The 24178-nt window shown below is 35.1% G+C and overlaps 1 protein-coding gene across 2 annotated transcripts; it reads right to left on the bottom strand.

The window, feature by feature from the left end:
• Nucleotides 1–58: 58 nt before the first annotated feature.
• rbm17 (RNA binding motif protein 17) lies at nt 59–20010 on the bottom strand. 2 transcript variants are annotated; one of them, XM_056260446.1, is made up of 14 exons: nt 19931–20010; nt 19444–19591; nt 18927–19043; nt 14753–14919; nt 14517–14582; nt 10925–11040; nt 10722–10772; nt 10289–10415; nt 9503–9654; nt 9239–9286; nt 7967–8043; nt 7220–7318; nt 7048–7120; nt 59–889 (listed from the first exon to the last, which is right to left on the bottom strand). In XM_056260446.1, exons 2-14 carry the CDS (start codon nt 19564–19566, stop codon nt 786–788), a joined length of 1320 nt encoding a protein of 439 aa, XP_056116421.1. In that variant the 5' UTR covers nt 19567–19591; nt 19931–20010; the 3' UTR covers nt 59–785. The 2 variants fall into 2 exon arrangements, with proteins under 2 accessions (XP_056116421.1, XP_056116422.1); XM_056260447.1 differs by lacking the exon at nt 14517–14582.
• Nucleotides 20011–24178: the final 4168 nt, after the last annotated feature.

Genomic DNA, 24178 nt, shown 5'->3' with positions numbered 1-24178 from the left:
GTGATGCATTTATAGGCATTTGAAACATCCTACAGAAATGTTTTTAAAAAACTTGGCATGTACTGAAGTCACTGTTCATTGAGCAACACACAAAACCCTATTTCCATTAGGGTCAAGACACGCATTAAGAAAAAGCTTAATACTTTTAGTCTATCAATAGTGTGTGGATCATAGAGTGAGGGCTCATGGGAGTCACCGTTATGTCACAACAGAGGAATGTAGGTTTCCTACTTTCTAGAGTCGCACAGGGACAAGGTGTCTGGTTATATAAATCATGAACCAGGACTCATTCATTATAACCATCATCATCATCACCCCATTCAACATCAGTATGCAATTGTTCTTTTCTGTAAAACCATGTAGTAACTACTGGAGTATTCGCGTAAAACCCACACCATTGCTTTGAAAGCACCACAATGAAAGTCTAAAAGTGCAGAGATATGAAAAAGTTGAACATTTAAAGAGACACATTTTACCTTTTTAAACAGAACCAACCCTCAAAGTTATTCTCCCAAAAGCTTTTTTAATTCTGGGTTCTTCATCACATCTTATTCACAAGGACAGGACAAAAGGATATTTTTAACTGTGACGTTAGAGAGGGAAAGAGACAAGAAGGAATAAAAAAAAAAAAAGAGCAAATTAAATCCTCATTACAAAACGCATTGCGGGAAGGGGCACATAAGCTAATGTTTTACAAGGGTGTATAAAATTACTCGTGCTATATACAGAAACGATTTCTTCCTGGTGTTTACTCTTTCCTGGTTGTGTAGGTCTGGATCTCCCACTCACATCTGATCCCCCAGGTCTAAAACACGGAACTTATCCAAGTTATAAAAACAGGCCTTCACCACCCGACCTCCAAAGTACCGCCCATTCAGATCCACCACAGCTGAGGAGGGAAAACAAACAACATGTCGACATTCAAAAAGACCAAAACATGTATATGTAGTTAAACTGTAAATATACTATTGAACTGCACCAGGACACAAATTAACGATTATATTAAATGCTATTTAATCTAAATTATTTAATTTATAAGATTTTATATAAAATATGAAGAAAAATGTTATATTTATTCTAATATATAATACAATTTCTAATAAAGCTGCAATTATGAGGCCATGAGCACAAATTGCACAATAGAATTGTTTGGTTATAACATCTGTGACTTTAGGACAAGAAATTCAAAGGCTATGGATAGATTTACCATTGTTTATAACTTCTGACCAGCTGATGGCACTGTGTCCTAAAATGTTACACAGACTCTAAGGCCATCGTCTCGTTATAAGATACTGAGCTTTGTTTCAATTTAACAAAGTATTGCCAGGATGTTTTTTCACTTCCTGTTCGGTCTCTTTGCAGTTAATTTGTTGTTGTGTTACAGGCAAACGTTTGAAAATGAAAATGCCAATTGCTCATTTAATGTGATGATCTGTCAAAATTTTGATTTGTAGTAGTAGCAAAAACAAAAAGAATATAACCATTCAAAAAGCTTGGGGTCAGAAAGTTTAAGAAATTAATACTTTTATTCAGCAAGGATGCATTAAACTGATCGAAAGGAACAGTAAATACATTTCTAATGTTACAAAAGATTCTTTCAAATAAATGCTGTTCTTTTGAACTTAATCTTTTTTTCCTGAAAAAACTTTTCACAAAAAATATTAAGCAGCTCAACTGATTTCAACATTGATAATAAGCACCTGGAATAGGGATGTCCCGATACCACTTTTTCACTTCCGATACCGATACCGATGCCGCAGCTTTGGCTTTTGCCGATACCGATATTAATCCGATATTTTTATTTTATTCTTAAACTAATAAAAAATATAGCAATTTTCTCAATTAGCCACCTAAAATATACCTCCTATATAGTCCACAACAACAGTTGATTATGAAAGATTGCCACCCTTTATTCAAACACTACAAAAAAATAAAGAAATATATAAATGAAAGAAAATACAGGTACTTCAGTACTTAAAGCTAGCTAGCTACCAACAGGTTTAAAGTTAAAACAATTTAAACAGCAGCATTCTACATTGTAAATACCAGTACAGTTTTTGTTTTTTAAATCAATTAGAATTTCTATAACTGTGTGTTAAACTGATTATCACTCTTGTGTGTGTTAAACACAATCTACTTAATACAGACAGCTTCATTATAAAGATAAACAACAAATCCCCAAAATATATGATCATAATCTATGACAAAAATGCTATTATAAACTAGATTAGTGGATAATACACATTGCTCTTTTTATTGTTGTAAAATACATTCATGAAAAACAAGATAACAAAAATGAAAAAGATAATTATTTTAGATATAGCTAAATCTGCTATAAAATTGAGACATGTTTTAAGTGTATTGCACAGCTATTTAATGAGGCAGCAACATTAATAATTATTAATGTTAATAAGCTTTAATTGCGTCAATGCATTATGATATGAAAGGCTCCAATACAGTGCGGCACAAAGCGCTTATGCGCAGTGGCGGCTCCAGACAATTTTGATTGGGGGGGCAATGGGGGGTCCTGGTCATTTCAAGGGGGGTCTCATGAAAACCAACAAAAAATACAGTGGACACGGCTAATAACTGCATATTGCTGCTACTTAACAAATGGTAAATGGTAAATGGACTGCATTTATATAGCGCTTTCACAGACCCAATGGCCACCAAAGCGCTTTACATATTGCCTCACATTCACCCATTCACACACCGACGGTTTTTTGTTTTTAATTAATTAATCAATTGCAGTTTGCAAACAATATGCTCGAACTTTAATTGCCATAACCACACCCATGACAGAAAACATATTTACAAAATAGTATCCTCCTCATCCTCCAATTCCTCGGTGTCCTCTGTTTCCAGTCTATACTAAGAAATCCTATGAAAAATTATTTACAAAATCTTCTGCAGGACAGTTCAATTCTTTACAATAATATAATATATTATAAAAGAAAATTAAGCTGTTACACTGAGATGGTTTAGGAAAACCATAAAGTGTTTTTGTACAGTCAATTAATTGTACAGGCAGCATTAAACCATCAAAGTTAAATGATTGTTTATAGCTTATGAATTTCCTAGCCTAAATTTTTTTTAGCAGGGGGTTTCAAACTTTTTAATGGCAATGAGCCCTAAACAATACCCTTGTGAGATTCTTTATTTAGGCTTATAATATAATAAAATATATGCCCAATATAATATAATATAAAAAAATGAATTGAAGTATTTGAAGTGATAGTTTAAATGCTTCAATTTGTTTTCATATTATATTATTATAATATGAAAACAAACTGAAGCATTTACTGTAAATAGCTAGATCTAATAGCTAAATATTTTCAAGAAAAGTCAATATGTGAACTCTTTTATAGTAGCCTCATCTAACCATGCCTGAAACTATTTAAATCTATGTAAACTAATGATGTATTTTGAGTTTGCACGCGGGTGGGTGGGTGTAATTGTTACCGTTCTGTGTCCATCATCCGTTATTTCCACCACTTTAATCAAACCACTCTTCTTTAAAACATGATATTGTGATTTTATTTCACATTTCTTTGCGTTTCTCGTCGCCTCTCGTATTGAGATATTTGGTCCGCACACACGACTCACTGCCAATCACACGCGCTCACATCATTCTCTTTCTTTGAAACCTGTTAACTGCACTCACCAGTTTGAGCACTGCAATTATTTCTCACATACAATCAACTGGATTTCCCCACACATTTCGCGTCAGTCCTCTGCGTGGCATATTATTCTTTTCTGCGCGGCCGCGGCATCAGAAGTGCACGACCGCGCACGCGCGCAGCTTAGAGGGAACGTGATTCTTATGTTTATATATTTTGTATGTCGAATAAATTATTAATTAATATTGTTCTGCGTAGTTTGAAGATAAACATTTTTTAATATTTATCCCGGATATATATTTTTTTAATCAGGAAGGGGGTGGGGGGTCAAATGGGGGGTCAAAGCATTTTTTGGGAGGGTCTTGAGACCCCCCAAGACCCCCCCTGGCGCCGCCTCTGCTTATGCGCATCCCGAGCGGAGAATGATGCGCTTGAAGCCACGTGGAGTTCCAGCACGCAGCGCGTCGAGTCCGCTTTGAAAAGTTCAAAGCACAACGGAGATACATTTTGATGGACAGTGTATTATACAGTATCTATCTATGCAATCGTTTATTGAGCCTTTTCTTTTAACAGTTTTAAATTTCAGTTACTGTGCGCGTGAAGAACAATTATAGTGCTCTGACTCTAGTGTTGTGATCAAACTGACAGCGTCCGACACCCGGTAGAGAGTAACACGATTGAGTTACAGCAATAAAGTCCAGCAAGATAAAGTTGTTTTATGCGAAAACATAGACCTTTATCTTACAGATCAAGTATAATAGTATTAACATTGAATCATCTTGAAGATAGTTTCATCATTGACTGCAACCGAACGCGACGCGCTGTTTGAATGCTGAATGGAGAATGACTGACAGCCGCGAGAGGGAAAAATTTACGTGATCTTGAATTTAATTACTTAAATATTAATTTATATCTCACATAATAGCTTCAGAACACTTATAATAGAGTGCACGAAAACGTTATGGTACTTTAGAATGTTTTTGTGCATTTTGTGGGGCTTAACAATAACACATAATAGTATACCCACAATATCGGATTTGGATCGGCCTCGTCTGATCGATGTCAGATCGATACCCGATCCCGCAAAAATGGCAGTATCGGAGCCGATACCGATCCTGAGTATCGGATCGGGACATCCCTAACCTGGAATATTGAGACTCTTATTTATATAGTGCCAAATATATACGGTTCTTAAAGCTGACCCAGACAACCAACCACAAAAAGCAGAAGACGAATAAGAACATATGCTTTCCTGCTAAATCTATTATTAAAAAATGTTTGGTTTTTCCCCAGTGATATCATCAGAGTGACGATGAGATCACATTAAGCCCTTTTAAAACGCGAAAGATAGTGGTATCTTGATATAATGATCTGGTCTATGATCAAAAATACCCTTATTTAAAAAAAAAACAAAAAAACAAGGGGCAATCCACAGCTCTTTAAAAAAAAAGAAAAGATTAAACAAACGCCACAAACAAGAGCCTTTCCAACAACGGTTATATATTTGTTGCATTGTTCAAACTTCAGCCCTACCCTGGAAAGTAAAACAGGTGTTCCTGCATGTGATGCCAGACTCCGAGTGTTTTTTCAGGCTTGCTTTGTTTTCCGATAGCTGACTTGCAGTAGCCAAAAACAGTATTTTAGGACTTAAAGTGTATAATCTTAGCTGCATAATTGCAAAAATGATGATTGTTTAAAGCAGGTTTCCCCCAAACACTCCTTCGTCATTCCTAACAAACACTGGTTCTGCCATTTATTTAATTTAAAGTATTAGTAGGCCTACAATGCTTTTATTCAGCAAGGACAGATTGTGCTAGTCAGTGAAGACATTTATAATGTTAAAAAATATTTCTATTTCAAACAAATGGTGTTCTTTTGAAATTTCTATTAATACTCTTAAAAAAAGTATCTCGGTTTCCACAAAAATATTTTTTAACATTATTAAGAAATGTTTCTTGCCCACCAAATCAGCATATTACAATGATTTCTGAAGGATCATGTAGCACAATATTACTAGTTATTTTTAATTAAATAAATGCAGGCTTGGTGAGCATAACAGGCTTCTTTCAAAAACATGAAAACATTTTTTCGAGCCCCAAAAAGTAATTAGAGAAGTACATTGTGTAATTAGCTGCATAATTAAGAAATTAAGAAATTAATTCTTAATTAAGAATACTGATGTTGACCAGTATTTGATATTTGACCTTTTTATCTAACACTGTGGCATTCAGAAACGTTTAAGTGTAGCTAAAAACTGTTAAAATATTTATTGGGCTGCTGTATTTGTAAATAAGAATTTTTCTCCCAAAAGGTGCGGGTTATCTCTGTTGTTATTTAAGTGTGTTTTACTTTATTTTGATTCCAAAGGAATTCAAAGTGTGTCATTATAATTTTCAGTCCTCTATGAACTGTTTGAGATGCTTGAGATTCAAATTCACAAGTGCAATTGCCATGTAGATAGATAGATAGATAGATAGATAGATAGATAGATAGATAGATAGATAGATAGATAGATAGATAGATAGATAGATAGATAGATAGATAGATAGATAGATAGATAGATAGATAGATAGATAGATAGATAGATAGATAGATAGATAGTGTATATTGTTCCAAAAGATTTAATTTTTCAACGAATGCGGTTCTTTTTCCTGAATCCTGAAAAAGGTGGTACAGGTTATAAAAAATATATATTAAGCAGCACAACTGTTTCCAACATTGATAATAAATCAGCATATTAGAATGATTTTGGAAGGATCATGTGACACTGGAGTAATGATGCTGAAAATTCAGCTTTGCATAAATATAAATAAATTATATTTTTAAGTATATTAAAATATATAAAAAATAATTTAAATTGTAATAATATTTCACAATATTACAGTTTTTCCTGTATTTTTGATCAAATAAATGTAGGCTTGATGAGCATAAGATACATAATTCAAAAACATAAAAAATAGTAGTGATTCCAAACTTTTGACCGGTAGTGAGTGAGAGTGTGAGTGTGTGTGTGTGTGTGTGTGTGCATATGCGTGCATATGCATATGCATGCATTGCATATATATATATATATATATATATATATATATATATACACACACACACACATATATATCACAAACTAATACCGGTATAATATGAATATACAAACAAAGTTATTAATTTAAAACTGTCCTTTTTGAGGATACTAATGTTTTGAAGGATGAGTTAATTTCCAGCTTGTTAATATTTCGGTCAGTGTTTGAAAGTGAGTGAGTGAAAACTGGTTTGGTCTGCAATCCCTTGAGGAAGTGATGTAACCAGCCAGGTGATCTAACACCTAAGGGACGGTCCTCACACACTTACCTGCTTTATTAAGCAAGATCTGGGGCACTTGAAATAAAGACCATCTACACACACACTTCAAGTTTGTCCTTTAATCACTCACCTTTAATAGCCGATTCGACCCGTTCGAACTCCAAGAAAATGCGGACGGCCTCGTCGTCAGTCACACCTGAGATCTGAAAACAAAAGCCAGATACACAGGTTTCATGTCAGCGAGAGATGACATCTGCAGCTTACATACACGAGAAGGAAAACTTGCTCGACATAACCCTCACCTCAAAGATGACGCACTTGGTGACTTTGCCATATTTCTCACACTCTTCTTTAGTCTCGCCTTCCAGGTCTTCGTCCACCTCTCCCCTTCCAACCATGTTCTACACACATAGTTTTTATGTGCGGATTAAACAACAAATGCTTTTGGCTAAATAGCATCTCATTCAATATACAGTCAGAAGAGGGCAGAAATTAACTAGGACTGGGAGCAAAAATTGCACCGAAAATGAAAAAATAAATTGCACTGCCACTCTATTGAAGTGAGAACTTAATTGGGGGTTCTGGTAATGAAGTAAATAATTATAGTGATTCAACATAAATGGGAAAAACAATTACTTCTCAATTTTTATTTATTTTATATATTTATTAGAGGCATTTTTTGCTGGGACTTGACTTTGGTCAGCTGAAGTGCAACGGTGTCATATGTCGCAGCTGCTATATTCCAAGATTTGGACCGAAATGTAAGGAGAAATTGCATGTATCATCACAAAAAAGAAAATTCATCCAAAGATGTGAAACATGTTAAAAGATGATAAGAGATACTTTTACTTCAATAAATAAAGTGTCTCAATAAAAAACAAATAATTGTATTAAAATTATTTTATGCAATATTATTCTTATTAATAGCTTAGCAACATGCTAATGTCAAACTCTATTGAAATCAATGCATTCTAGTCTCCCATTCGTTGAGTCTCAATAAGCTTTCCAAAACACACATTTATTAATTTAGACTGATTGACACAGCTTACCCGCAGCAACACCACCTTTGTTGGACATTTGAGAATCTCTGTAAGAGGGTTGGTATCGTTTTTCTTTGAGGGATCCGCTATAAAACAGATATCATATTTCAATTTACATTTATATCAAAACTTCATATAAAAGAAAAGTCAGCTTTTTTTGAATGAATGTCAATTAATTCAAAACTCTGATACAATGAGTTGCCCATTGTCACTCACTTTCTGTGTGGCATTTCTCATGTATTAGAAAGTATTACTAAATATATACTCTACTTTTTTAAAGGTTTGGGGTAGTACAACTTTTTTATTTTTGTAAAAAATGTTTTTGAAAGAAGTCTGTTATGCTCACCAAGGCTGCATTTATTCATTAAAAAATACAGTCAATTTGGAAAAACATTATTGCAATTTAAAGTGACTTTTTTCTATTTTAATATATTTGAAAATGTAATTTATTCCTTTGATGGGAAAGATTCATTTTCAGCATCATTATTCCAGTCTTCAGTCTCACATGATCCTTCAAAATTCATTAAAATATGCTGATTTGCTGCCCAATAAAAATGTCTTATTATTATTATTTTTATCATAATAACAATTCTTATTATTATTATCATCTCAATATAAAGATTTGTTATAAAATTTATTTTGAAGTTTCTAGTACTCCATGGTGAACAAAGTTCAAAAGTACAGCATTTATTTGAAACGGAAAACAGTCACATTTGAACATTTTAATGCATCCTTGCTGAAAAAGTAATAATTTATTTCAAAAAAATAATTTTCACTGACCCCAAACCTTTGAATGGTACTGTATATGCATGTAAATATTGCTGTTTATGACTATGTATTGTTATACTGGTGCATATAAATGAAAATGATTAAATATGATGCTTCCTTTGTGTTCATGCAATGAAAAGGGAAACGAGCCTTGATTATTTTTACTGTATTTTACATCTTGCATTAAACATGAATTTAATGGTTGTTTGGTTAAAAAGACGGTTCAAATGAAAAAAAAGAGAGAGAGAGAGAAAGAAATACATAAAAACCCTGAAAAGATACTCTATGAAAGGACATCTGACTATACTTTACTATAACACCCGTTTGCCCATGTTAGGGAAGTCACTGTTGCCACTGTTTACATAACAGGCATGAGAGGCACAAATTCTGTTTCCTAATGACTAATAGAGCACAGATGTGTTCATGTGATGCATGTTCACACATACAGATGCAAAAAAACAACTGTTGTAAGTCAATGATTGATATGGGAAAAAAATACAAATAAAATCGAACCTGAATTAGAGCCATGTGGATCAGCCAAATTCTGACTGGATGCAGATGCTGAAACAAACACAAACAAATGTGAATGAACCAAATGATACACTCACACAGTGGGTACATGGTTGCGCAAATGACAACACATTTAATTGAAAACAAACATGACACTCGAAACAATAAAAAGGAACATTTTAAAAAAAAGAAGAATCCTTGATGTGACGTGTGAGCTTGTACATGGTTGCTGGGTGTTTGTGTGTGGGTGTGTGTGTGTGATCTCACTCTTTTCTGTTGAGTCTCCAATAATAATCTTGCCCCCACGCTTGCTGGTTTTCTCCACTGACAGCGCCGTGCTCAAGCCCTGCTCGTGTTTCCCCAGACCCTGTCCTTCACGGAATCCATACTTCTGCATGATTTTATGAGCCACGGTACCACTGAAAAACACACAGACAGACACTGGACTTTAAATTACAGATTTTAATTAATTTCTTTAAAATACGTTATTTGGAAATCTAAATTAATTGATTAAATCTTCATTTATATTAAATATTACAAGATTTATTCATTATTTTGTTAAATCAAAACGTTTCTTGTTAAATCTAAATTGTTTAAAATAAATTATTTGGAAATCTAAATTAAGATCTAAATCTAAAAAAAAAATTAAATCATTTAAATTAAATATTATTTGGTTAAATGTTCTGATTAAATCTAAATGCTTTAGCTAAATTTAATGATACAAATGTTCTTGTTAAAAATTAAAATAATTTAGATTAAATTCAAATGAACCATTTCTTACATTTCCTTATTTCTAGTAACATTCAGATTCTTTTGTTGAAAAGATTTTTTGGGGAAACCAAAATTACTTAAATCTTAAATTATTATTTTTAAAATATATATATATAAAAAAAGTTGTTGTGGATCAAAATGTTCTGGAAATCTAAATTCTCTGCTGAAAATTAGAACCAAAGCGTTCATCAAATCAGTGCAACAATAACATTTATAAATCATAATGACTTCATGAGTCTAGGGAGGGATTCTTTGTTTCTGAGTGCATGGAAGGACTCTTACCCCATGTTGGCCAGGAATGAATTAGTTGGTCCAGGGGGAGACCGTGGTCTATCCAAGTCATCAAACACAGGGGGTGGGATAGCAGCTTTCGACCTCTGGCGACCTTCTTCGTCATATGAATATGATGCTGTCATGACAACAAACACAGTTTTGTTACTTACTCACATTTCCCGCAGCTGGATTTAAGACTGTGTAAAGCTGAACCCTATCAGAGACAAAGCGAAAACACAAAATCATACACAGATGAGCCAAAACATGCTGTTAGCACTCTGAGCGCTGCCAAAACATCGCCGACCCGCTGATGCATGGACTCTACAAGACCCGTGAATGTGTCCTGCGGTATATAATGTTTCGTCCCATCAGTGTATATTGATTTCAAATGTGGCAAAACAGGAAAATAAAAGTTCTTAAAAGGTCTATGGGATGTACTTACATTCTCGATCCATTAGTGATGTCGGAGGAGCGATGGCAGCTCCACCCATACCTGTATGCCATATAAACGACATCTTATAACCACACAGAAGATTATACCAAGGGCCCTTGTTTAAACATGGATAATCTAATCACAATTGTCAATATACAATCAATTTCATATAAAAGATATTGAGATGAAGAAATGTTTCATTGGGAACTCACTCCTCTTCCTCTTTTCTCTCTCAAAATCCTCCTCCTCATCTGATTCGCCTTCGGGATTCGGGAAACGTGAAAATCCGGTTGGAGCTCCCCCTCCTTCATGCCTCTCTTTACGTTTCCTGACAGACAGGGCAAAATGGTCACAACACAATGGACAACAAAACAACACTGATCTGTGCAGATCAGGCAAACGTTTAAAGGGTTAGTTCACCCAAAAATGAAAATTCTGTCAGCAATTACTCACCCTCATGTTGTTCCAACCCCGTAAGACTTTCGCTCATCTTCGGAACACAAATTAAGATATTTGTGATGAAATCTGAGAGCTGGATCACTCCTTCATAGGCTTCTTAAGGGATCGAAACTGGCCGGCCCAAAAGTTATAAAAGACATCGTTAAAATACTTTTTGTGCGCAAAAAACAAACAAAAATAACGACTTTATTCAACTAATCATTTCCTTCTCTGTTCGGCCGTGATATTTCACGTAGTGAAACTACGCAAAGCTTCTAGGTTGTAAGTCACGCATCACACACATGACCAGCGTCGGCCAATAGTGAGTCTACGTGTGACATGCAACCTAGAAGCTTTGCGCAATATCACTACGTGAAATATCACGGCCGAACAGAGAAGGAAATGATTAGTTGAATAAAGTCGCTATTTTTGTCTGTTTTTTCGGCGCACAAAAAGTATTCTCGTTGCTTGATAAACTTAAGATTGAGCCACTGTAGTCACTCGGACTATTTTAACGATGTCTTTTATAACTTTTGGGCCGGTCAGTTTCGATCCCTTAAGAAGCCTATGGAGGAGTGATCCAGCTCTCAGATTTAATCAAAAATATCTTAATTTGTGTTCCGAAGATGAACGAAAGTCTTACGGGGTTGGAAGGAACAACATGAGGGTGAGTAATTACTATTTTTGGGTGAACTAACCCTTTAAGGCTGTGTTCAGACAGGCAGCAAAAATAAGATTTTATGGAAAAAGAAATATCAAATAAATTTAATTCTGTGTAATCTGAACAGCAAAAATATCCTGATTTTTACAAACCTGTTCCGAACCACCTGCTCTGGCTCAATTGGCAAAACTGATTGGAATTGTGTGTTTTAATAATTGTTCTAATTCTGTGAGAATAGGGAAGTCCACACAACAACTATAACAACAACGATAACATCAGAAGAACAATAAAGTTGGAATCCCTTTCAGAACGATTTTTCCAGCTGATAAATTACAAAAACATTGACAGCCAATCAGAACCCATCATGCTTTAAAAAGCTTGAGCATTTAAAGAAACAGTCAAAACTTTTCACAATTTACATCGAATGATGTTTTGAATAGTGTTATACCATTGTTTGAAGCAACTGCATGGCAAAATAAAAAACAAGCTGGAAACACTCTTCCTGGAAAACTTGTATTGCTTTTCTATAGCATTAAGCCTCAAATGTCAACTAAACAATGGTTTGGTTTCTTTTTTAATAAAAAAAAATATGCATGGTTTAATAATAGGGGCTTTCACACTGGGTGGTTATAGGAACTAGCCACCAGGGTGGTTCCCGGAGAACTAATGTTCCCCTATGGCCGTTTTCCTGGTTGCATTGAAACTGCCAGTAGGAACTCTGAAGTGACGTAAGCCGTGCTTGTTGTTGTGACTTTAGTTTACGATCTGTTTAACAATAAGCCCATTTACAGCCCATTTACTTTTTAAAAGTAAATGGGCTGTGTGCATGGCTTTTTAAAAATGGCGGGTGCTGGTGTTCCGCGTGTGTTGGACCAACCAGCGTACACTTACGCCACTGATAGTTCCTATTGTGCTGGGTTCTCTGAAGTAGTCGTGATTTCCTCTTACAACGTAACATGCTCTAAACACACCTCTTAAGCACGCAGAATAATGTAAGTGGACTTTTATTTTGTAATTGCGGATTTGAACGATTACGTAATTGTGGCATCCATAATCATAATTGCGATTAGAAATTCGATTAATTGTGCAGCCCTTCTGCATGATATCCTCCTGGGACCCAAGAATAGACTTTTGTCCACTGTAGTGGACATTATATTTTAGTGAATTTCTCTGACATCATACATGTCACATGACACAACCTGGGTGTCCTGTAAAGAGCACATTCAGGACTTTTGAGAGATACCAAATGTTTGGAGGTTTCACCATGAAAACAACTTCTCCTTGGTCTTTAAAAATGTCTGACATTAATTTAGTGATCAAATGTAGCATTCTTATGGAAATATGATAATATATTGTAATTATATTTAAATTGGACTACTTTTTCAAATTGTATTTCATAAAACAACATCTCAGGAAAATGTTAAGGGGTTTCAAATAAAAAAATTACTTTCTGTTACAGAACAGGGCATTGATTTCAAACGTGTCCACTGTAGAGGACATCAGGACTAAAATCATGTTTATCAGGCATTCTGGGAGACACAACAAGTGAATATGGAAATAAATTATACATCAATATTCCTATGAAATATTAGATATTATTATTAAAATGTTGCCAATTATTACTCCAATTATTACACTTATTTTTTCATTAAATGTTGCTCCAAGAACACATTAATGTGCAAATTAGATACAGTGTGTAGATACATTGCATTGAATGGGAATATTAATTTATGGCCATTTTACCCACATATTGCAAAAAGTAAAATGGTGTATCAATTCATTCCATTATTTCTTTCATAACATAGTTGAGAATAATCTTTATACAAATTTTGGTTGAAAAAATCCTGAAACCCCAAAATGTATTGGTGATTGAAAAAAAATCCCATTGCTTTTGCCTATACATATAATTTCATGTCATTTTATTTTTTAAACAACTTAGTCCTGGCGTCCACTACAGAGGACATAGCATAACGTATGAATAAAATATTATTTTATATATGTGTTTTTTTACCATTTGTTTATTGTGCTCTAAACAGTGTGATGACATGGAAAAAAACTAAATTCAAAAAACTTTTTTTTTTCTGGGTCTCAGGAGGATATATCTAAATTATCGGAATATCGCAAATGTACATATCGCGATATGCATATCGCAATGGCTAACAATAACTGAATGGTTTTAATACTTAAGTCTTAGGTTGATGCAGACAGAAGAGAATAGACTAGACACATGACTGTTACATACATCTGACAATGCCTACACACGCGCACAGAAAGCCGCCTCTCAGACAGCATAATACCGATTTTAGTTCTATTCCACAGTTTATATGACCAAATACACACAACATTATGTCAAAATGCCATCTTGAGTATTAACGTAAAAACAATCAGTTATTTAGTAAGGGGAGTAAACAGTTGAGAAAAAAAGCCTGCATATAACAATATATTGGATCCGTGCAGCTCTTAAAGTGACTGCAGCCTAACAAACCTGCTTATTGTTAATCAAACAACAACAGACAAAGAGAAAATCACTCACTGCTCTTGACTGAATACATTTTGTAACTTTAATATGAATCAGTCTATATTTAATTCATACAGTGATCGTTTTTTTATTTTTACATTTGATTATTCAATTTCTGTCGTTAAATAAACCTAATGTAGGCCTACCTTAAACCCTGCGTTTGCACTGACGTTAAAATGACACTTACTTTTTATGTAACGCTACAGTAAAACACTGTTGTTGACTTTCAGAAGTTGCAGAGATGCTGTCTTCTCTTAAAAAAAATAGAATGTAAAACATGTATATTGGTTATGTCATTTTCAGTTTTTCAATATATTTAAATAAAATTATAAATTTATTTTACACACAAAGCATTATCGTAAATCGCATTATTTAACGAGTTATCGCACATCGCATTTTTCTTCAATAGTGGATAGTGCATACTTCTCTCTCTCCTCAATCTCCTTCTGCCGCTCCTGCTCTCTCTGTCTTTGTCGTTCCTCTCGGTGTCTCTTCACCACTTTCTCATAATCGTTGGGAAACATGGGGTCATACTCGTCAGCCAATGGAATCAGCACATCTCCGGATGAAAACCCACCTGACACAGAGTCCTAAAATGGACACACACAGACATAGTCAATGAAACTTAATGTTCTAAGAAGAGCATCTTAGTATAATGAACCACTTAGTGACAAACCCTCATTCATTTTTTAATGTAACATTACTGGGAGGAAGGGTTGTGATTTTAACAGATCAAATGCTGTGATGTCACCTTTTTAAAAGCATAGAGCTAAGAGGTGCCAGTAGGGCTGCAAGATTAATCAAGATCAAACAGAAATCGTGCAATGGCTTAGTGCACTTTTCAAATCGCAAAGGCTGTAATTCAGGGGTCTCAAACTCAACTTAACTGGGGGCCGCTGGAGGTAGAGTCTGGGTCAGGCTGGGCCGCATCAAGTATTCCACAAAAAATAGTATTCAAGTATTCCAAAAAAGGAGCATAACTGATCCAATCTTCTCAATCTTTATTATTAACGTTTCTTCTGAACTGTTCCTCTGAATTTGAACATTCCTTTCTGTACATGATTGGTTCTTCATGAGCTGTCCTTCTGACAGTTGAAGTTCATTTTACAAACTTTCTTTGTCTATGTAATATTTATATTTGCTTATGTCCTTTTTATTTTCTTTATACAACACATTAATGATATTGAATGTTTTTTTTGGAAGGCACATTTCCTTTTATTATATAATTAGAAAAACAATTATTGCTTTTGAAATACAAATATTTGCAGTCATGTCTGCCCGTCTTATTGAATTCTTTCTACACATGTATAGTGTCTCAGGCAAATTACTGACTGCACAAATCAAAGCAAACCTTCTTATCAACCTGTTAGACACATATTACAAGCTCAAAATGATTATTCTCACATTGTTTAAAGCAGGGTCTCTCTCCAACACGTCGCTCTCGACAAGGGGCAGTTCACATATCGCGCTCACATATTTTGCGCGCTCAAGTTCGTTATTTCAAATGTAGGTGCGTGTGCGCGGCAAGCGCGCTCATAATTGAAGCGACGCGCTCATTTTTTCCAGGCGCGCAGTATGTTTGTACTTAGCGGTTGTCTATGGCAACTATTGACAACAAACCCACCGTATGGTAGCCCATTTAAAACGCGGCACACGCAACGACGGGCCGCACTAACATTACACTTTAATGTCAAGTAGGGGGCCACAAAATATCACCCCGCGGGCCGCAAATGGCCCGCGGGCCGCGAGTTTGAGACCCCTGCTGTAATTGAATTAATTACGGAATAGTGTACTTCAAACACTTGAATTAAACTGCATGTTTCAGGGTGCAGCACAGAACTGTGATCTTTAACATGCAAGCAGCTCATTATCTGGTGTTTTCAGTGACGCAACAGATGTTGTTCCGTATGAACTCATCTCTGCATTTGCTCTGAGTTTGGATCGCTTTGGGAATGCATCAACCATCGTCATAAACTTGTAATGAGAAGTGCTTTTCAACCTGCTGCTGCATAAACATTATTATTGCAATTTTACAGTTGAACTGTAAAATACATGTATTATTGTTATTATAATACATTTCTTAAATATTGTAATAGTAATATTACAAGAGTTATAGGGCTATTTCTTATTTTAAAATATTTTTATTTAGTAATAATGACAATCATCAAATAATGACAATCAAACTAAAATAATAATAATAACTAGATAGTAAAGTTTGAAAAGACAAACTTTAAAGTTGGCTTAAAAAAGCCTAGCCAGAAAGTTTGAAGTCGTTTTTCAGTTTGTAATAGTTTTCATTTTTAGTTGAACCAGGTGTCCTTGACACCTAATAATATTATGTCCGGGTTGACGCCTTAGCGTAGCTGTTCTTACCGAATGCCCAAGAATTAAAGTTACCTGACCGCAATCTAACCCCGCCTAAAAGTCTCACAAAGACGTCTCGCCCACTATTGACACTATCACTTGAAAATAAGGTCTTTAGTGTCCCAACGGAGATTATGCCGTACATGTAAGGGTTAGATTTTGATTGAAGCATGGGGATATATATATCTTACCCTTTTAATTATATCACTGAGCATTGGGACACTTTTTCTGTCATACACTTATTAGAAGAACTCAGATATATTGTCATTTATGTTTTTTTCTTTCTCTGATGTTTCAAAGTTAATCTACAAATGCTGTGAGAAGCGGTTTGTGAACAAATAACTCCTCCTTCAGTCAAAGTCAGTTAGGCCGAGGAGGTTTTAGGGAGTCAGATAAGATGGTCACACACACACACACACACAGCATCTGTCTATGAGGCGGCGGACTGGACAAAAGCGAAGCGAACTCCGCGAGAGACAGAGTGTGTCCAAGCAGTAAATTGGTACATAGTAATATATAATTACTATATAAGAGTATAAATGATAAATGGACAACAATATAAATAAAAACAACAATTAAATTCTCACCACTGAATTAGCAGAACGTAGCCTACTTCTCTCTTTTGGTCAGTATGCAAAAACTTCTCGGTTAAAGGGCTACTCTACTGGTTTTTCATATTAAACTATGTTATTCCCTTAACTAAGACGAGTTGATACATACCTCTCTCGTCTCACTACATCGCTGTCTTGCGGCGAAACTTTGTTAGATCTTATCTCAGCCCATATATACCATAGCAAGTGCTTGGGAGCACTTCGACTCGGCGCAGTAATATCATCTCTCGTGAAAAGTCCGCTCCCCCCGCTCCCTTTCCTCCTCCCTCTCATTTCAACGGGAGCGGACTTTTCACGAGAGATGATATTACTGCGCCGAGTCGAATTGCTCCCAAGCTCTTGCTATGGTATTCTGCCATACAATATAGTTATCCATTTTACACGCTTAGAAAAGCGCAACGTTTTATTTTGTGTCACCGTCCTAGGTCGAGTTACACTACTCGTGTAACTGTATTTAAATGGGGAAAACGTGGAGGTGTTTGGTCGCTTCTCTTCTTGGCACGTATTGAATGAACAGGGCTGAGATAAGATCTAACAAAGTTTCGCCGCAAGACAGCGATGTAGTGCACGCACTGAGACGAGAGAGGTATGTATCAACTCATCTTAGTTAAGGGAATAACATAGTTTAATATGAAAAAGCAGTAGAGTATCCCTTTAACATAATGTTGTCTTCAATAAGCCTAAGTGTCAAACCTCTCTGAAATCACAATATTTCATATTTATTGATTATAACTTATTCAATAAACCAAACTCCAGTGTTACTAGTTATTAATTATTAACGAAGGAATTATTTTGACCCCCACAAAATAAAAAGTGGAAAGACATAAGTGAATTCAGGCCTACCTTTACGTTTGCACTTTTTGAGAAAAACAATGGCACAATAAAAAAAGATTTTTCAGGTCTATGTCCAATTAAATCCCTCATCTTTTTTTAGTTATAGGGTTAAAATACATATTTTGCCTGTAATTTAACTAAGGTGTACTAAAATGTGATTCCGAATTTTTTTTCTCATATCGAAATATAATATCGATATCGCCCGGACAGTGAAAAATATCGTGATATGATTTTTTTTTCTCATATCGCCCACCCCTAACCTGGATCTTTTAAAAAAAATCCCTAAATCGTGCATAATCAGCCTAGCCTGGTTAAAACCAGACCATTCTCAGTTGTAACTGAGTTATGGTCTGGCAAAGCGTCATAGACAAATCATTTCCAGAGGGGCGTAACCAACGGACGTCGCGGATAGACCTAAACCCAATCAGAGCGATGAAGGAGATGACGTATGCAGAGCGGCGCGAGTGTTGTTCTTTGCTCGGTTTTTAACAAAACAGAAACGTTCAAATCGCTTAAAACAGACGCGATAGCTGATTCGAACGAGTGATGTTCGACGGCGGCATCCATCTTTGTAATGTAGGCTACAAAATCTGCTTCAAAATCCCAGCGCTGTCGTCATCGTGTAAAGCCCGCCCCAACTTTTCTGATTGGTGCCTCGATTTCGACGGATTGGAAATGGGCTTGAATGAGCTCTTTGCCAGACTAACTTACAGAGCAAATCTAAATTTGCCGGAAGTTGTCTGGGTTTTCCCAGGCTATAATCAGCCGGCAATATACACATTGTTTACCTTCATCCCTGCAGCGATGTGTGGAGGTGTATCAGAGATCTGTCTGTCATCCCCTGAACTTCCTCTCTTTAGATCGATAACCGGAGCAAGAACATTTGACTGTCTCGTCCTCTGAGTCTGCAAAAGAAGTCAGTTTCATTTGTCGGTCACACTTTTCGACTTTCCATGACTCAAGAATTAATTTCCACAACTTTTCAAGTTATTTGTGGTTACTGGATAATCATGCACAAAAATATATGTATGATATATTATATTATAAATAACATAATATATGAAAGAGATATTACTCACAATGATCTATTTTTAGCCAATTAAATAATTTCAATCTAACCAATAATAGAAACAAAATAAATTAAGACATTTCAGATTTTTCCATGGAAAACCATTTTAAAATTCCCAAATATGTTCAGGTTTTACATGATAAAAAGGAACATTGACGCCTATACTCTCCAGTTATTAATATAAGAAAGAGACACACTGTGTTATTGTCAAGCATGTGGCATAAACACTGACCCACCTTTGCTTGTGTCAATGCAGCTTTCTTCACTTTCAGCTGAGACTGAAGCAGTTTAAAGTTTTTAGACCATCCTTCTGTTTTAGTGTCACTCGTTGCGACCCCCAAATCATCATATAAAGACATTTTACCTCCTTCCCAAATAAAAACACTGAAATACACAAACATGAAACAGGATTATACATATAAACGTGTTCCAAACATCAGTGTGCTATGTAACAGAAGCTAAAGTATCACACAAGGAGCCAGTTAGACGTCTATATGTATTTTAAACATTAAACCACATTCTAAATTAACCTGCAGTTAGAACTTCCGTTACAAAAATGATAAAACATGGTTCTTACAGTCAAGTCTTATTTATGCATTTAGCACTCACTTCCAAACGTCTTGCAACGCTTATTGTACTATATAAATATACTAAATGATTAATGTCTAAGCTTAAACCACTCATGCATTTTAACTGTTCTAATATCTGAAGCTAGATACACACCTTTTACGAAAATAAATGCTCAACTCGTTCTGCACTGTTGGTTAGCATATCATGCTACAAGAATGATGTCGCGGACGGATGACATCACAGACTGTGGCCAAACTGGGCCAAACGCACTCGCGTCACGTATATCATTAATCTCATTTTCTTTCACTGTACTTTTTTTTCTTTTATTGTGCGGAGCCTTGCTTTTTAAATAAACATTAACATTATGCATTTACTTTCGTTCATATGCAAATATTAAATAATAATGCATATGAAAATAAAACAGAAACAGAACAAGAAAACAAGAAAAAAAAACATCTGCAAAAATAAATAAAAAAAGTTTCAGGAAGGTAATAATATAAAAATCTAAATAAAAGTACAATAGGGTAAACAAAATCAAATAAAGTAGTTAAAGAGCTCTGAAAAATTCAAAGAGATAACTAAAATACAGTGTAAACAATAGTTCTGGCGCCTCTGGAATCATGTATCACTGCATATTCATTTCATTCACGCAGCAAAAAAAATGCTTTTTCTTACTGAGTTTTTTTTTTTGGGGGGGGGGGGGGGGGGGGGGTCTTATTTCAAGATGCATTTAATGTGAAAAATGCACTTACATTTTTATCCGTGGAACAGCATGAAAATGAATATTAGTTCAATAACTTACCGTTCTGCCAGTTTTCACCTCTATTATAACAGTGATTAAGAATTAAACGTATGTACGGTAGACTCGGAAGTATGTATCTCCCCCCCTATATAATATTGAGCACTATATTTAATATTAACACTTATAATTTAACATTTACTCTCCTTTAACAGTCAGAAGCAAAGCATGCTGGGAACTAGAAGTCTGTAACTACTGACATAACTCATTCCGTGAATGTGTGTACACATACATTCACATTTATATGGGAACATGTATGTGCAATATATGTACATAATAAAGGATAAAACTTTATGAGAATTACATGTAATGCATTTCTAAATCTTTTATGTATCAATGCAATACATGTTCAAAGCATATATTGCAGTATATTGAAAAATATAAGCACTCGTTTCCCATATGGAAATGTATTATGTAATATCACATTATACTTTGCAGTATATTCCCATATATTTTTTGTTCCATAAGGGAAATCAGAGTTCAAGTTTTACCTTTGAACCTCCCAGAGCTGTTGAGCTTGGTAAAGCCGCAGTTTCCTCCTAATCTCGAACCGTTTCTCCTACTAATATCCTAATATGCTGCTTTAAAATATAGCATTCTGTGCAGAATTCAAATGGTTCTGATACATTTTCTGGTATGCACCGACTCGCGCATATGATCCGCTCTGTGCTATCGTGTCTCTGGACCGAAGCAGACTGTGTGCGCACTGCAGCGGTTTGCCTGACTAACGTGAAACCAGACTTTATTCGCCTATTTACACTGTCTGAATCAATCCCTATCCCCTATATAGTGCACTATGTGCCATTCACCATGTGGAAAACAGTAAATGTGGGAACAAGAGACCAATTTCAGCTGCAGCTTCAACATCAATGTATAATGTAGGGGTCGGGATGCTTCAGATTTTAGAGCATTTGATTGGACAGAAAATCCGATGAGAAGCTGAAGTGCAGAGTGATGTCATCAAAATCACTGTTCCATATTGGCGAAAGTGAGAGACTGTTAGTTTTGAATGCTTATCCTCTAAATGCAAATTTTGTCATTGTTTTGAAGCACATAGATAACAGTAAGGCTAACATATTCATACTAAAAGCCATAAAACATAAAACAATTTTGATTTCATGGGGACTTTAACTCCATGGCAGTTGATCAAGAACCTCCGTAAATGTGCAATTTGAAATGTGGTATTTTTGCACATACCAATTAAGACAAAATGTTTATTGTTTAATATTATTATTCTTTATTAGTATTCATAATCATTTGTAATCATTCAATTTTGTGAATCATAGTGTTCTTGAATGCATGTGTGTAAGAGAGACATGAGACAAGCACTACATGAACATGTGTGAGAGTGGGAGACATAAGTTTAGTTTATATACTGTTTCATAGGTGATAATGATTGGGTACACATTCCATGCTAAATAAATAAAAATATGTTCCACTGAGCATATAAAACGCAACCTCTTTGTCCAGAGGGACAGAGAATGAGAAAAATGGGTATGTGAACATTTCTCCAGTAAACGGTCTTTCTCCATGCTGATACATAAAATAAATAAAAGAGATCTCTTCGCAAAATAACTGGTGTCCGATCCCATTGATTAAACAACAAATGGGAAAAAGCTTAATTTTCTAAGTATATTTTAATATTTTAAGTCTACAACCAAGTATCTCAAATCTCAAATATCGTTTAGGCCAGTCACTTGAGCTTTAAATGCCAGGTGACTAATTGTTATGAAATTGTTCTGGACTAATTGTATCATGAAAATGATATCATGACAGGCTGATGGTGCCACAAGAATGAGTGCAGATACTCTTAGAGCATTTTATTGGACAAAAATATGTATATGCCCTGAGCACGTGATAGTAGCTGTGCAAAGCATTCAAAAAAAAAAAAATGTAACTCAGTAAACTATAACAGTGTTACACAATCCTTCTAATATGCTGAAACACATGCTATCACTGTTGAAAATGGTTGTGCAAAACACATGTCCTTTTCCAGGATTCACTAATGAACAGATACTTTTACAAATGTAAACCGTATGCTGAACTGTCTGCTCTCTAATCGATCTAATCAATTCAAGCAGTTGTTTTTGTTTTCATTCTTTCCAGTTGGCATCCGCTCACTGTCTCTACTCCCCTCTTGATTCCGCTTTATATAGTCTTTTCCTTCTGTCCTTTATAATTGCCCGTGTGTTTTTGTGCTTGTCTAATCTGTCGTTTCTCTGGCTCGACTCTCACCTGTCGGAGACCTCTTCTTGGGATCTGTCCCGATACCGGCAGCTGTTTTCTTTTCTTTTCTTCTTTAATTTATTTGTCGTTTATTATATATTACAGGTCAAACATGGGCCTGGAACTTATTTGCAGTGCATTTTAATCACGATCCAAACTTTGGATCGTGAAAAGATGCTGCACACATGTAGCATGAGCAGTTGTTTTTGATTTAAATTAGAATTTCAAGATTTAAAGCAAAAACAGAATGGTCTAACTTTATCTTTGTGAAATAATTATGCAACATTAAACTGCACAAAACAAAAACAGCAGACGGACTGAATGAAAATGCATATTGACTCTCTGACAGTAGGTGGCGCTTACCCCACTGTTTCTCGATAGAAATTACATCAAAAGTGGAAAAGGTTGGTCAAAAATATACTTTTACTCACAAACTGACCACCAGCCCCAATTTCTAATGCCATTTTAATTTTTTCGCTCAACTGTCATGGAATCGAACGCATGAGATAGTGAGATATCATAGACAATGAAGAATACATGATGCATATGTTGCCTTCAAAAATCTCAATAGACAGAATGTTACATGATCATTGGATTTGGACATTGCCATATGCTGCTGCGGAGTCAGCATTTTTCAGCTTTCGGACAGGTGAGTGCCTTTCCAAATCATGTCATAAATCAATTGAATTTGCCACAGCTGGACTCTATCAGTGTATTATACTGTGTATTTGGACATAGGCTACTCTGCTGGAAAACTTTTTTTCAGATTGTAGGGAAGTATACGATTTCGAACGCAGCGCATGTCTAATATTTTCAGAGAGTAGGGAAGTATTCGATTTCGAACGCAGCGCATGTCAAATATGGTGCACCTGAGCTAAATTTTAAGTGTCTTCGCACAAAGGGTCTGAATAGGTTAAATTTTTTCTTTTAATTTTTTTTAATTTTTTATAAGAAATCTGTTTTTTTTTATGGAGTATAGATTTGTTTAAAAAAGAAATTTAAGCATTTTAGCATAGATGAAGGGGTCAATATTATCCAAAAGCACTGTAAACTGTGTAATGTAAATAGCTGCTGCAATAACTTTCGATTAGAACTACAAACACGAATAAAAAGTGTAAAAATACTACAAACGGTTGGATGTACGGTTAAGAGGTTTATATAAAGGGGTTTGAGTGATTAATAATCAGTAAAGATATTAATTCAATGTTATCCACCTAATTTGTCATCTGCAACAACGTGAACTTTTGTAAAGATAGGCTATGAGTCATTTAATTTTATATGCATCATTTTGCAAATTGCAATGTAGAGTTCTCCGCATGAAAGACCCACGACTGACAGATCAATGTGCTACTACATTTCTCTCCGAAACAGTAGGA

The sequence above is a fragment of the Rhinichthys klamathensis genome, unplaced genomic scaffold, assembly GCF_029890125.1.
Source record: "Rhinichthys klamathensis goyatoka isolate OS25496 unplaced genomic scaffold, OSU_Roscu_1.1 h1tg000176l_1, whole genome shotgun sequence".
In the NCBI taxonomy this organism is placed as follows: domain Eukaryota; kingdom Metazoa; phylum Chordata; class Actinopteri; order Cypriniformes; family Leuciscidae; genus Rhinichthys; species Rhinichthys klamathensis.
This window is presented reverse-complemented; position numbering and strand designations above follow the sequence as displayed.